Below are 13,342 nucleotides of genomic sequence, written 5' to 3'. Positions count from 1 at the left end.
CATTCCCTCATTGCCAGACATTTGAATTATTTGTTTTTCTGTCATAACTAATTGATAAATCTCTAACTCATTAACCTTTATGGGCTTTCCTGACTGTTTCTCTAGGATAAATTCCTGGAAAGAGAATTACTTGGTCACAGATTAAGAATATTTTTAAAATTACTGCTACATATTTTTTAATGTCCCCTAGAAAGGTCATACCGATTTCTGTCCCATGGTATTGGATGTTTTTTGCTATAGCATAGTACAGAATATTGTCTGCTAAATCCCCTGGCATTTGTCTCCTTAATGATTTTCTTCTCAGAATAAGCAGGTGAAAATAACTTTTGGGTTCTCTTGCAAGAATAATAACCAGTTTGGAATGATGATGTATCATAACAACCGACTCATAAAGTCTTTTGAGAAGGTGGGATGCCAGGTGAAGGTGAGTAGTTAATGTTTCTTTGCCATAAAAGGCTGAAAAGAGGAGGAAGAGGATTTAAAATTTGCAAAGGGAATAGACTCATGAATGGCTTTTACTCCCATCTTAATGATAGTTGTTAAATCTGATCCTGGAACTCTGTGTTATCAGTGAGCTGTGTTTTGTTGAAAAGCTGTTTCTACTTCTCATTCTTCACAGATGTTGATCAATCCAGGAGCTTTACTCAGTGCATTTTCTAGGTAGCCGTAGAGAAGAGATAGTATTAGAACACCAGCAACTTTGCAGTGTGTATCAGTTTATTAGTGTTTAAGGTAGCCGTTTCTAAGTATTGGGAGACTGTAAAGCATAGGAGAAGAAGCATAAAATTTAGTTGTTAATGACCAGGATTCGAGTTCTGACTTTTCCATGTAGAAGCTGTGTAACTTTCACTTCATTGTTTAATTTCTCTGAGGATCCCTTTCCTTCCCTGTAAAATAGAAACAACAGTAATAATTGTTCCTGCTTTGCCTATACTACAGCTTACAGGGTTGAGAGACTTAAATGAGATAAAGTATGTGAAAATACTTTATAAACTGAACTGTATAAATATCATCATCTTTAATGTTTTAATGGCAATTTAAAGTAGTAATATCCACAAGTATCCTATTCATTCCTGTTTTACAGGTAAGATTTCTAAAGCACGAAGAATGATAAAACACTTTGTATTACACAGTAGGACAAAGTTATAGAAGACTCAGGACAGCTAATTTACAGCCTGTGCTGCTTTTCCTTGTTCTATCTTCTTTATATGCGCAACTCATATTTGTATGCCAGTCTAATTACACCCTGACTTTGTAAATCCAAAAATCTCTTGTATCCGCTTCCCATTAAAAACCACTGCAAGTCAGACTCCCTTTAGTAACTGTTTGGTAGCCTATGTATATAAAAATTACTTCTTTTAATAGAATGTCATGTTTCCGCAGCATCCTTAAAATCATTTTTCACATGAAGTTTGGTTTCCATTCCCTAGAACAGTAGTACGTGGCCTTGATTTTGTTTTGTTCTGTTTTTTAGCATTGTCATTCTTTGTTCAAAGGAAATCTTATGGCCATCCCATAATACAAAACGGATGAAGGTAGAAGTAGTGTGTATTAAGTAGAGAAGGCAATTAATCCCTGGAAAATCCTAGAGATTCTATGGATCATAGTTTGAAAATCTTTGCCTTAGAATTGGTCGAAGGTGCCAGTTCAGTTTAATACTTGCAGTCTGTTGAAGTACATTCTGAGTATTTCTCTAGATGTTGCTGTACTTTCCTTGCCTTTGAATGTTATGTAACCTTTCTATTACTGCCTAAAATCAAAAGGAAATGTCTCCAGACCATCAACAGTAATGTAAGTGTTGAAATTAATATTTTTTTCAAAGCCAACTCATGGAGAAGGTGTGGGAGTAATTGGAGTCATCGAGTGCAATTTCTTAAAACCCGCCTACAACAAACAAGACTTTGAGTACACCAAAGAGTACCGGTGAGTCACTCCCAGCCTGACATGTTTCTGATAGTTTCTCCAGATACAATTCTCTTCTATTCTCTGAAACCTCTAAAATCATCTCTAGAAGCCAGAAGATGAGTTAACTGAGAACTCCTTCAAATCTCTCTTCTAAGATTAGAGATAAAATGATTTGACTTTTCAATTAAAACTTACTGATACCTGATAGAGCCCACTAGAGACAAACCTTACCTTTAAAAAGTATGGAGAGAATATGGAAGTCGTTTCCTAAAATACTTGTAGTGAAACAAAGAGTTGGGATTGATCTTAATGAAAAGGGATGAAAGGATCTGCAGGTATCGAATATGTTGGGGGGGATAAAAGCCACAGTTTGAAATTTGTTCCAAATGAGTTTCTTGAAGCCAGTGAACAGATTGAGAGGAAAGCAGCGGGAAAGACATGTGTTTTCATAGACACATCTGGATTTCATAGGTGAGACAAGAAAAGAATCAAAAAGGAACTTGTTGTTGAGGCTGAAGCAGCAGGGATATTTTTAGAAGACAAAAAAAGGAATCAATAAAGCCAGGATAAAATAGTTTGTTGTAAAACTTTTCAGGAGGGATGTGTCATTCATTCCTTTTTATCAAGTATGAGATATCCTATGTGCTAGGTACTAGGGACAGAAGAATGAAAGGTAAGAATCCTTGATGTCTGTGAACAAATGGGATGAGATATATGCAAATAAGAAACTCACATACCTATAAAATAATTGCTTCAATGGAGGATACATGCAAAATGGGAAGAGCCTTTAAATACACCTAAAGGAGTCACTCAAGGCTTCACAAAGCAGGTCCTATTTGAGCTTAAACTTGAGGGAGAAATTGGAGTTGGCTAGGTGGACAAATAGGGCAAGGACATTCTAAGCACCAGGAAGAATAGGCACGAAGGGGCAAGTGGTGTTCTGGGAATAAGGAGAGAGAAGGGTATGAGGACATTTGGTACTGCTCTCCTTGAAGCCTCAGTAGCAAATTTTAGAGTGGGGGGAAAGTATTTCCCCAAATCTCTTTTGGCATATACACAAAAAAATGTAACAGAATTAGTTAACTCTTCTGCCTCAATTTGTCAGAAACCATAGGAATTTTAGGTTTAGTGCTTGAAAAAGAGACAGCTGTTTGGATGGCAACCCTAAATTAATTTCAGGGCAATTGGTTCATGATCACTAGAGCTACTCAGTGGGTATGGTAACTACCTGCCCTCCATTAGAGTAAAATGGCCTTTTGAATGTGAGTCTGGTCCAGAACAGAGATCTTTGAGTAGAACTTGACTCTTGAGGGTGAAAGTTTAGAAATGATGTCAGTTTGACAAGTCTCAGAACTAAGTCATTCTATTTCTCTTGAGTGAAAGGAACAGTGAATTTCTAGTGATTAACCAAATAGTTAAGATTTGTGACATCCAAATATTAGATACTAAACATCACTTAATATTTTCTTATATCCTCTCTGTCACACACCCCTATCTAATTTTAAAGATATTAGACCTTGGCTTGTGATGTCTCATTTCAGCATGATGAGCTTGAGGTGGTTACAGGAGATTCTAATAGAGATAGTCTATAGACAGTAGGTTTATTTGGCTATAAACATCTAGGATTTTTGCCTCAAGTAGCTTAATATCTGCTACACATTTTATTAAAACCTAGAAACTAGTCTACTATCCTATATACAGTCTTTTGAGGATAATAAATTTGTATTACTTTTATTCCAGTTCTGGCATCATGATTCTTTTTTACTGTATTTTATATAAAAGAAAAGGTGTTTAGTTAAAAAAAATTAGGGGACTTTGAGAGGGGATTAGAGAAAGCTGTCTGCTATCAGAAATTCATCCTAAGAGTATTATAGATACCAAAACTGCAAATGCATAACATTTGAGGATATTTGAATAGAGACTAGCTCTGTGATAATATTAAAGAATAATTATAAATAAAAAACCTGCAAATGCTAAAAGAGATACCAGCCATCACAGTGCTGGAATGTCTACAAATAAATCATCTGTAATATCACTCTTAATAGTTGTGGATATCAGATTTCAGTTGCAACTACCAGGGCTCAAACTAACAACATTTTTAGAATGAATTTCAGCTTAAGAAATAACACCACTGAGCACCTCCCCGGTGCATGACACAGTGGCTGGGCTTTGTGGAATTTTCCAGAGAAATTCAAGACATGGTTGCTGTCTTTGAGGAGCTTACAGTCGATTTATAATGATGAATTGTCGGGGGTGGGAGGTTGGGTGAGCCTGGTGGTGGGTATTGTGAAGGGCACGAATTGCATGAAGCACTGGGTGTGGTGCATAAACAATAAATTCTGGAACACTGAAAAGAAATTAAAAAAATAAAAATTTAAAAAAATGAATTGTCACATACATGAAACAATTTGGAAAGCAATAAAATGGCCATGTCATCAGCCAAAACCTAATATGGTATGGGGAAAAAAATGCCCTGATAGAGCAGATAGGGAAGGTTTTAGGTGGAAAGTGTGACTTGAGATTTGTCTGAAAGGATATAGGACTTAGAAACAGGAGGGAAGGGAATTCCAGGATGGGGCTATAGCATGATCTAAAGTAATGACAGGAACTTAGAATGGTGAGAGTATAGGGAGTGGGGCTAAGAGGAGACAGCTAGAGTGAAGGAAAATAGAGTCTACTAGATAGAGTAGAGCTGTCTTCCTAGAGCAGGAGTTGACATCCTTTTCCTGTGAAGGGCCAGGAAATAAGTATTTTAGGGTTTGCAGGCCATATGGTCTCTTGTCACAACTGCTCAGTTCTGCTGTCCTATAAAAGCAGCCCTAGACAAGAAGTAAAGGAATGAACTGTGTCCAGTACAGTGTTTTTGTTTTTATTTTTGTTTTGGTTTTGTAAAAGCAGGCAATGGCCTGAATTTGGCCCACAGGCTGTATGCTGAGCCCTGTCCTAGAGCCACAGTTCCCAAACAACGTGTCAAGCTGCACCTAACGAACTCACAGAGGATTCATAGGATATTTGAAATTTTTGAGGGAGCTACAGTGATACTTGACTTCTGCCTATAAATCCTAGAAGTTGTTTTGTCTTCCTGCTAGAACAAATCACTACTCACTTCGCCGCTTAAGACAATGCTCATTTATTGTCTTCGAGTTCTGTAGTTTAGAAGTCCGATGCAAATCTCACTAGGCTAAACTTAAGGTGTTAGCAGGGCTACGTTCCTTTCTGGGGGCTCAAGGGGAGAATCCATTCCCTTGCCATTTCCAACTTCAAGAGGGCTGGCATTCCTTGGCCTGTATGTGGCCCTCTTCCTGAATCTTCAGAGCCATCAGTGGTGGGTGGAGTCCTTCTCACGTCACATCACTCCAGTGACTTGCTTCTGTCATCACATCTGTTCCTCTGCTTCTGACTCTTCCCCTTCACTCTTCTCCTTTTAAGGCCCCTTGTGATTACATTGGATAATTCAGGATAATCTCCCTCTTTTAAGGTCAACTGGTAAGTAAGTAACCTTAATTCCCCTTTGCCCAGTAACCTGATACAGTCACAGGTTCCAGGGACCAGGACATAGGCATCTTTGGAGGACCATCATTCCACCTACCACAGCCTGCTCCCTGGCCTCCAAAGATCCACTTATACCTCACCTGCAGAATATATTTGCCCCATCCCAACATCCCCAAACTCTCAACTGTTACAGCGATTCAAGTCTAAACCCTCATCTTAATGTCAGCAACTCACAATCCCCAAATCTCATCATCTAAATCAGGTGTGGGTCTGATGCATCCTGGGGCAAAATTCCTCTCCCTCTGCAGCTGTGTCCTTTATTTATTTGTTTTTGTATTTCACTCTAAAATATAATGGTGATACAGGCACAGGATACCAGTTATGGATATTCCAGTTCATACAGGAGGAAAATGGAAGGAAAACGGAGCCACAGGTCTCAAGCCACTTCAAAGTCCAGCCAAACTAATTCCATTGAATTTCAAGTCCTGCGACAAATCTAGGGCTTGCAGCTTCATCCTGCAGACCTCATGCTCTACCCTCTGGGCTCATGGCTGCACCCTCAGAGTCCTCTTACCTTTTTCAGGAAAGGGAGCATGTCTCTGCAGCTCAGGAGCCTCATCAGCCTGTTTTCCTGACTAGAGTTTTGGAGGTCCACCAGCCTTCTTTCAGTGTTGTACTCTCTCCATCCCTTCAGTCCAGTGAGGCAGTGCGTGTGCCAGTATGCCAACCTCAAGACCCTTGTGGGTCTCCCATGTATGTCATGGATATTCGTTCACTCAGACAAGAAGCTCTTGACGGGTCTTTCCTAGATAATCCTATTTGTATTCTTGGCTTCTGCTGAGATGGCTGTGAAGATCTGAGTCACATGTTTAAGCTTTTCAAAGAGCTTTTTGTGTGACTGAATACACTGACCTTTTGATCTGAGATATTAGCAAAAGGTTTTCTAGACACAGCCTTGGCTTTTTCTCTAGAGCAGGCTTTCCTGACAGTGAATGTCTCAATTTTAGCATCTTCTTCAGTCTGGTTAGGCTGAGGATTTCCAAAATCATGAAGTCTTGGTTCCTTTTTGTCCAATAGTTCTCTCTCAATATATTTGTTTCCTCCCCACCTTTTTATGTGAGCAGCAAGAAGACACTAGGCCACACTTTCAACACTTGGCTTGGAAATCTCCTCAGCTAAATGTCCAGTGTCATCATTTACAAGTTCTGCTTTCCACAGAACTGTAGGACACAGTTCTGCTGAGTTCTCTGCCGCGATGTAACAAGGATCACGTTCCCTCAAATTTCCCAATAGCATGTTCCTCATTTCCTCCTGGGCCTTCAGCAGCAGCACCTACCCTATCATCCGTGATTCTGCTAACAGTCCGTTCCCACTGATGAAGGTATTCTGAGGAAATTTGCATTATCTCCACTATGCCCCTCGCTTCTTTCTGAGCCCTCACCAGGAGGCTTTTTAACATCCATATTTCTACTAACCATCTGCTCAATCTAGAATCTAGGTTACAGTCTCAGCCATTTCGGTCTGGCTCCTCAAATTCTTCCAGCCTCTGCCTACCACTCAGATCGAAAGCTGCTTCCACATTTGTGGGTATTTGTTACAGCAGCACCCCACTGCCAGATAACAAAATCTGTTGCATTCCTTTTGATTACATCATATCTTTGCAAGTCTGGGTGTTTAGTGGTTGTTGTGATAAAAAATAATACAGGAAAGTCAACATTGAAGAAGAAGTGAGGGAAGCCGTGTCCAGTTTCATTCCAAGGTTTGAGCAGTGGTACACTGCCCAACAGGTATGCACACATATCCATCCCAGTAGTAATTGTGGCTGTTTAAGAATGAAATAAAAATTTCCTTTTCAATTTGTATGTATTATTTTCTCAAATAGCTATTAAATTGTTTGGACCTAACTGTTTAGTAACTGGAACTGGTACATATTGCTTTTGACCTGAGGGTGCCGTGAAAAACTTGAGACACAAAGGGTGCCACAAACTGAGAAGGTTTGAGAACTTCTGTCTTACAGGATTGTTGGGTAGAGTAGTTGATACCTTAGACAGTGAGACTCCATTGTGTATTCTTGAATGGCGGAGTGACTTGAAACCCTTCTATCTTAAGGATATACTATAACTATATACTGCTTTATGGTTTTTAAGGTGCTTTACATGAATTAGGTCAGCTGATAAATCAGGAAACAGGGCCCAGGATGGATTGAAGGAAGGATTAAAGGCTCTTGGAGTAACATAGTTCTGAGATGAATGTGTGAAATAAGAGTAGCTGTGAAGAAAAGTACAGGACAGATGGAAGAAAAGTTCAAGTGATTTTGGTGACGTACTATATAAGACATATAAAGGAGAGGGAAGAGTCCAAGATCATTGCAAGGACTCGAATTGAGTACACTGGGACATTGGCAGGATCATTGATAGAGTAATGACTCTACTTTGGGGAAAGGAACAGTCTTGTGGAGTGGCGATGGTGGAAACTAGACCATAGTGGGTTAAGACAGGAGAATGAAGAGGGGGTAGTGGGTGTAGGCCACATATACCAGGATTGGGGAAGTAAAAGGTTGGAGATGAATAGAACCATAGAGTCAAGCCAGGGTTTTTTGAGAAGAAATGGGATTTTAGAATACATGGTAACAGTATCTTGGTTGAGATGGCGGTTACGTGACTGTATACGTTTGTCGAAACTGTTAGAACTACACACTTAACAAGATTAATTTTACTCTGTGTAAATTTTACCTGAATACGTGAGAACAAACTTTTATTTTTCTTTTTGGTAGAGGTATAATTCACATACTATAAATGTCACCATTATTAAGTGAACACTATAGTGGTTTTAGTATATTCATAACCTGTGCAATCATCACCACCATTGAACTCCAGAACATTTCTACCACCCCAAAAAGTGACCTCTTGTCCATTAGCAGTCACCCCAGTCCCTGGCAACCACATAATCTTTTCCCTTTTTTCCTCCAGTTTTTTTTTTATTGTGGTAAAATACATGTACCATAAAATTTACCATCCTAACCATTTTTAAGTGTATTGTTAAGTGGCATTAAGAACATTCACACTGCGGGGAACCTGGGTGGCTCAGTGGGTTAAGCCTCTGCCTTCGGCTCAGGTCATGATCTCAGGGTCCTGGGATTGAGCCCCACATCAGGCTCTCTGCTCAGCAGGGAGCCTGTTTCCTCCCCTCTCTCTCTCTCTCTACCTGCTTCTCTGCCTACTTGTGATCACTGTCAAATAAATAAAATCTTTAAAAAAAAAAGAACATTCACCCTGTTTTACAACCATCACCACCCAGCCCCAGAACTCTTGTCATCTTGTAAAATGGAAACTCTGTACCTATTAAACAGTAAGTCCCATTCCACTTCCCTCAGCCCTAGGCAGCCCCCATTCTCCCTTCTGTCTCTATGATTTTGACTACTCTGACTACCTCATTTAAGTGAAATCATATAGTAATTTGTCTTTTTGAGACTGGCTTCCTTTAGCATAGTGGCCTCAAGCTTCATGCCCATTGTAGCATGTGTCAGAATTTCCTCTTTTTAAGGACTTATAATGGCCTAGTGTTTGTGTGTGTGTGTATCTATATGTATACACACATGCACAATACATTTTGTTTATCCATTCATCCATTGGCAGACACTTGGGTTGCTTCCACATTCTAGCCCTTGTGACTTACAGTCTGTTTTGTTGGACGTTAGAATAGCCACCATCTTCTCTTTTGGTTAGTATTTACACGGAACATCCTTTTACTTTCAATCTATTTGTGTCTTTTTAAATCTAAAGTTCATCTCCTGTGGGCAGCATATATTGACATCATGTCTTTTTTTGTGTTTGTTTTTTAACCCATTCCACAACTCTCTGTTTTTGATTGGAGAGTTTAAACCATTTACATTTAAAGCACTTAGGGATAAGGAAGGACTTCTTTCATTTTGCTCTGTTTTCTGTATGGCTTAGAAGATTTTCTTTTTGTCCTTCATTTCCTGTATTACTGTCTTATTTTGTGTTCAGTTGATTTTTTTGTAGTGAAAATTTATTTCTCATTTCTTTTTGTGTATCTTTTATAGCTGTTTTCTTTGTGGCAACCATGGGATTACATGATCTGTGATCAGGAGCAGCAAACAGCTATCAGAGTCCATATCCCCAATATTTGGAGGGCAGTCTGTTTTTGCCCATCCTGGATCCTGCAGGTTGCTCCTAAAAATGTGTGCACAGCTGCCTGCCATGGGTCTGTGGATGGGAGATGGTAGCTATTCCTGTTCTAAGAGCTGAAATTTGCCCATGTACCATTCAAGCCTTCTCCCGAAAGTTGCAAGCCATCAATAGACTCTAGAGTTCCAAATAGTTCAGCCAGTTCTGCTAGTGCAGTGGCTGTCTAGGTGGGGGGATAGATTCCTGGTGCTTCTTACTCCATCATCTTTCCAGAATCCCATCTAATCTTCTTTTAAAAATAGTTTTAAGAGGCACCTGGGTGGTTCAGTCAGTTAAGCGTCTGCCTTCAGCTCGGGTCATGATCCCTGGGTCTTGGGACCGAGACCCGTGTCAAGCTCACTGTTCAGTGGGGAGCCTGCTTCTCCGTCTCCCTCTGCTGCTTCTTCCTCTGCCTCCTGCTCCTTTTGCTTATGCATGCATGCATTCTCTCTCTCTCTGACAAATAAATAAAATCTTTTAAAAAATAGTTTTAAAATAGAATTGTAAGAGAAAACAAGGAATAATTCTTCATCTGTGACTTGAAGGAAAGATACAAACATAGAAGTGTGAGTTTTTAGTAGCTTGGAGGGGAGTAAGTGTTTATAGGGGAGCTCACAAATGATTACTCTTCTCTGTATATAGTAAGAATCTAACTTAATATTAGTAAGGTGGAAGTAAGGAAGAATACCTCTTAAGGAGAGAAGAGGTCTACAATACCTTTGGGAATGATGCAAGGAGTCCAGAGATTTTTAAAAAACACTAAATTTGTAGTATTTCAGGTGTGTACAGCTCTACAGTAAGGTGTAACACTAGGTTATAGAATTAAATATAGAGCAGTCATTTGAAATTGGCAGTTTTTAAAAGTAGGTTTTGACTTATACCATAACATCGTTTGACCCTAGGTTTACTGTTGTTCATTGGGGAGGAGGGATAAAGGAGAAAGAGCCAGAGCCAGAGCTGGGGTCCAGCCTCCACTAACAAATGTGCAGTGGAGGGTTGAAGGGGGCTTTGTTTTCCATTGGTGCCCTAACTTCTGTGATCAACATTTGAGTGAAGAGCTATATAGACATTTTTAAGCTAGAATTGGATTGATTTGTAATAAGTAGGGTACAGTATTTGATACGTGATCCTCTGACTTTCAACTGGGTCCTAAATTGTTTACCTGGAGTTATCTGACAGTCGGAGCAGCTACCCATCAGCTTATCAGTATGGTTCTGTCCTCGCTCTGCAATTTAGTCTTCCATCATTGTCAATAATGTCAGCTCTCCCACCTCATGATTCTCAAAACCCTGAGTATTTGGAGAACACAGTACTTTTTAGGACTTGTGGCCATTTTACCTTTGCAACCAACGTGACCACTCGACATGATGACTGTCATTTTATACATGTAATTTGCAAAGGCCGTGGATTCCCATCCTAGTTTCTGGAAGTGTAGTTGTTCAAACTTAGACTGAATAGTCTACATTGTCAGCTTCTCTTAAATGGGAGCATCTCAAAGATCGTGAAATTGTTTGACAGATCCTCAGCATTGATGTGCTTCTTCTTGCTTTTTCTCTCAGGTTGACAATAAATGCCCTTGCCCAGAAGCTCAATGCTTATTGGAAGGAAAAGACATCCCAAGAGAATTTTGAGACCTCAGCCATCACCAGGCCAATACCGTGAGTAGTAAATAAGAATATAAAAAGTATTAGGGGTGATGTCGATAGAGCGAGTGGAAGGGACAAGGGTAAGATGGTGCTTTTCACATATGCAACTTTAATGAACTAATACTAGGAAATCACGGGTACTAATTCCATCATTCTCTAGATCTCTTCATTCTGGTTGAACACATGTATGGTTTGGCTCTTTAATGTGAAGAGTTTAGGACTGTGAGTTTATCCTGCAGGCAGTGTGATATAGTGGAAGATGAAGCCATTTAAATGAGACACTTGTGGGTTGAAAATCTGGATCTGGTTCTTAATGGTTTGGTGAGTTTGGGTAAGTAAGTCACTTCACCTCCGTGAGAATATGAAATTAGGTAGCATAACATTTTTAGCATAGTACCTGGCATATAGTACATGTTCAGAAGTGTTAGCAAACTTCCTTTCTCTTTAATCTTAGAGAACATTGTTGGGCCTGTACCGAGGAATTTGAGGGTAGAAGTAAAGAACCCAGCATACCAGGAAAAAGGTAGAATTTATTGAATCAAAAACAGGGAGTTACAGAACTGTGGATCAGGATGACATGCCTCAGTGAGCCAGCATGGGAGCATAAAACAGAGGATAGAATGTGTAACAACACGTACATAATCAGTTACACCACCATCATGACAAAGATTAGAGTGTTAGAAGTTCATTTTGGGGATTGTCACCTGTGGGGGGGGTTTAAATGGAAGTTATCAGGTAAATGTATGATACAGAATTTCCTTTTGAAGGCAACATGATCGGCTGTTGTGTAAATCACTGTCTTATTCTGAAGATCTCTGCTCATGTCCAACCTCTGTGGTTTTCAAAGAAAAGCCAACCTAGACAAGATGCCTTTTTTTTTTGCCTTTCACATAAGTGGTGATTAATGCAATGAAGCAGATGTTCATATATTGCTGGAGTGTGTGTGTGTGTATGTGTTACATAACCTTTCTGGAGGCAGAATTGTAATAATTACTATTATTTATTGAGTACTTATATGCCAGGCCCTGGTCTCAGTTCTTTACATGTAGTTACATTTATTTGGTCATTACAACAACCCTATGAGGGAGACAGAATCGTATTTTTACCTGTTTACTAATGCAGACACTGGTACACTTAAATAACTTGCTCAAGATGAAACAAGTAGAAAGTGGTAGATACAAGGTTCAAATATAGGCAGTCAGTCCCCCAAACCCAAGTTTTTAGCCATGACACTCTTCTGGAAGGATGCAGTGAGGGAAATATGGTCTAACCCCTTTAACTACCTGTTTATTACAAGCACAAGCTAAAAGCCTCTCCTGTCTGCCTGGGTGGAAGGATCTACCATGGTTTGATATAACCTGAGGCAAGGAGTTGCTGTCTCTAATGCTTGCCTCCAAGGCAGTAATATTGGCATGCTTCTGCAAGCAGCTCTTCTGTGCACCTCCATGTAAAACCAAAGCTAGTAGGACCTTTCCTCTGCCCACCACTCCTGCTAAAAGTGCTTTTTGCAAAAACAGTGGCTGTATGGAAATATATGGACACCAGAGGTCAGGCCTGAGCTTAGAGCTCAGAGGTTACAAGGCTGGAGCAGCCTGGAACCAGGAGATAGGAAGCTGTATATCCAGAAATGTGTATGAATTCTCTTTGTTAAAACAGAGTTTTAAACAAGAAGAGGACATTGTCTTTGAGTGGTAGAAATAAGAGTGTGTTTTCTTTTTTATATCTTTCTGTATTTTCCAGTTTTTCTATCATCTTGTATTTTTACAGCTAGAAAAAAAGCGTAATTTAAAAAGATAAGGAAGTGGCACCTGGGTGGCTCATTCGGTTAAGCATCTAACTCTCGATTTCAGCTCAGGTCATGAGCTCAGGGTTGTGAGATCGAGCCTCACATCAGGCTCTGTGCTTAAGATTCTCTCCCTCTGCCTCTGCCCCTTCCCCTCCCTACCACCTCCTGCTTGCACGTGTGCATGCGTGCTCTCTCTCTTAAAAAAAAAAAGATAAGGAGAACATTGAACTAAGACATAAAAGAACCACATCACTCTGTTGAAATGCCTATTAGAAGAACAGTATAAATGTAATATACACACATCTTGCTCTAGGCTAACTTACATG

The 13,342-nt window shown here is 39.7% G+C and overlaps 1 protein-coding gene across 4 annotated transcripts in view; it reads left to right on the top strand.

Annotated features, from left to right (window-relative positions):
* The window catches only part of MORC4 (MORC family CW-type zinc finger 4), a 50,709-nt gene that overhangs the window by 19,130 nt on the left and 18,237 nt on the right, over positions 1-13,342 (top strand). For all 4 annotated transcript variants that reach the window (XM_032837061.1, XM_032837057.1, XM_032837059.1 and 1 more), the window contains 3 exons: positions 305-424; positions 1,823-1,923; positions 11,144-11,242. In XM_032837061.1, the coding sequence (XP_032692952.1) occupies positions 305-424; positions 1,823-1,923; positions 11,144-11,242 (320 nt within the window). The remainder of the gene's footprint in view (positions 1-304; positions 425-1,822; positions 1,924-11,143; positions 11,243-13,342) is intronic.

Source organism: Lontra canadensis, unplaced genomic scaffold (assembly GCF_010015895.1).
Source record: "Lontra canadensis isolate GAN:19392208 unplaced genomic scaffold, GSC_riverotter_1.0 scaffold96, whole genome shotgun sequence".
NCBI classification, from domain to species: Eukaryota; Metazoa; Chordata; class Mammalia; order Carnivora; family Mustelidae; genus Lontra; species Lontra canadensis.
The sequence above is the reverse complement of the archived record's forward strand: the minus strand, read 5'-3'. Positions and strand labels throughout refer to the sequence as shown.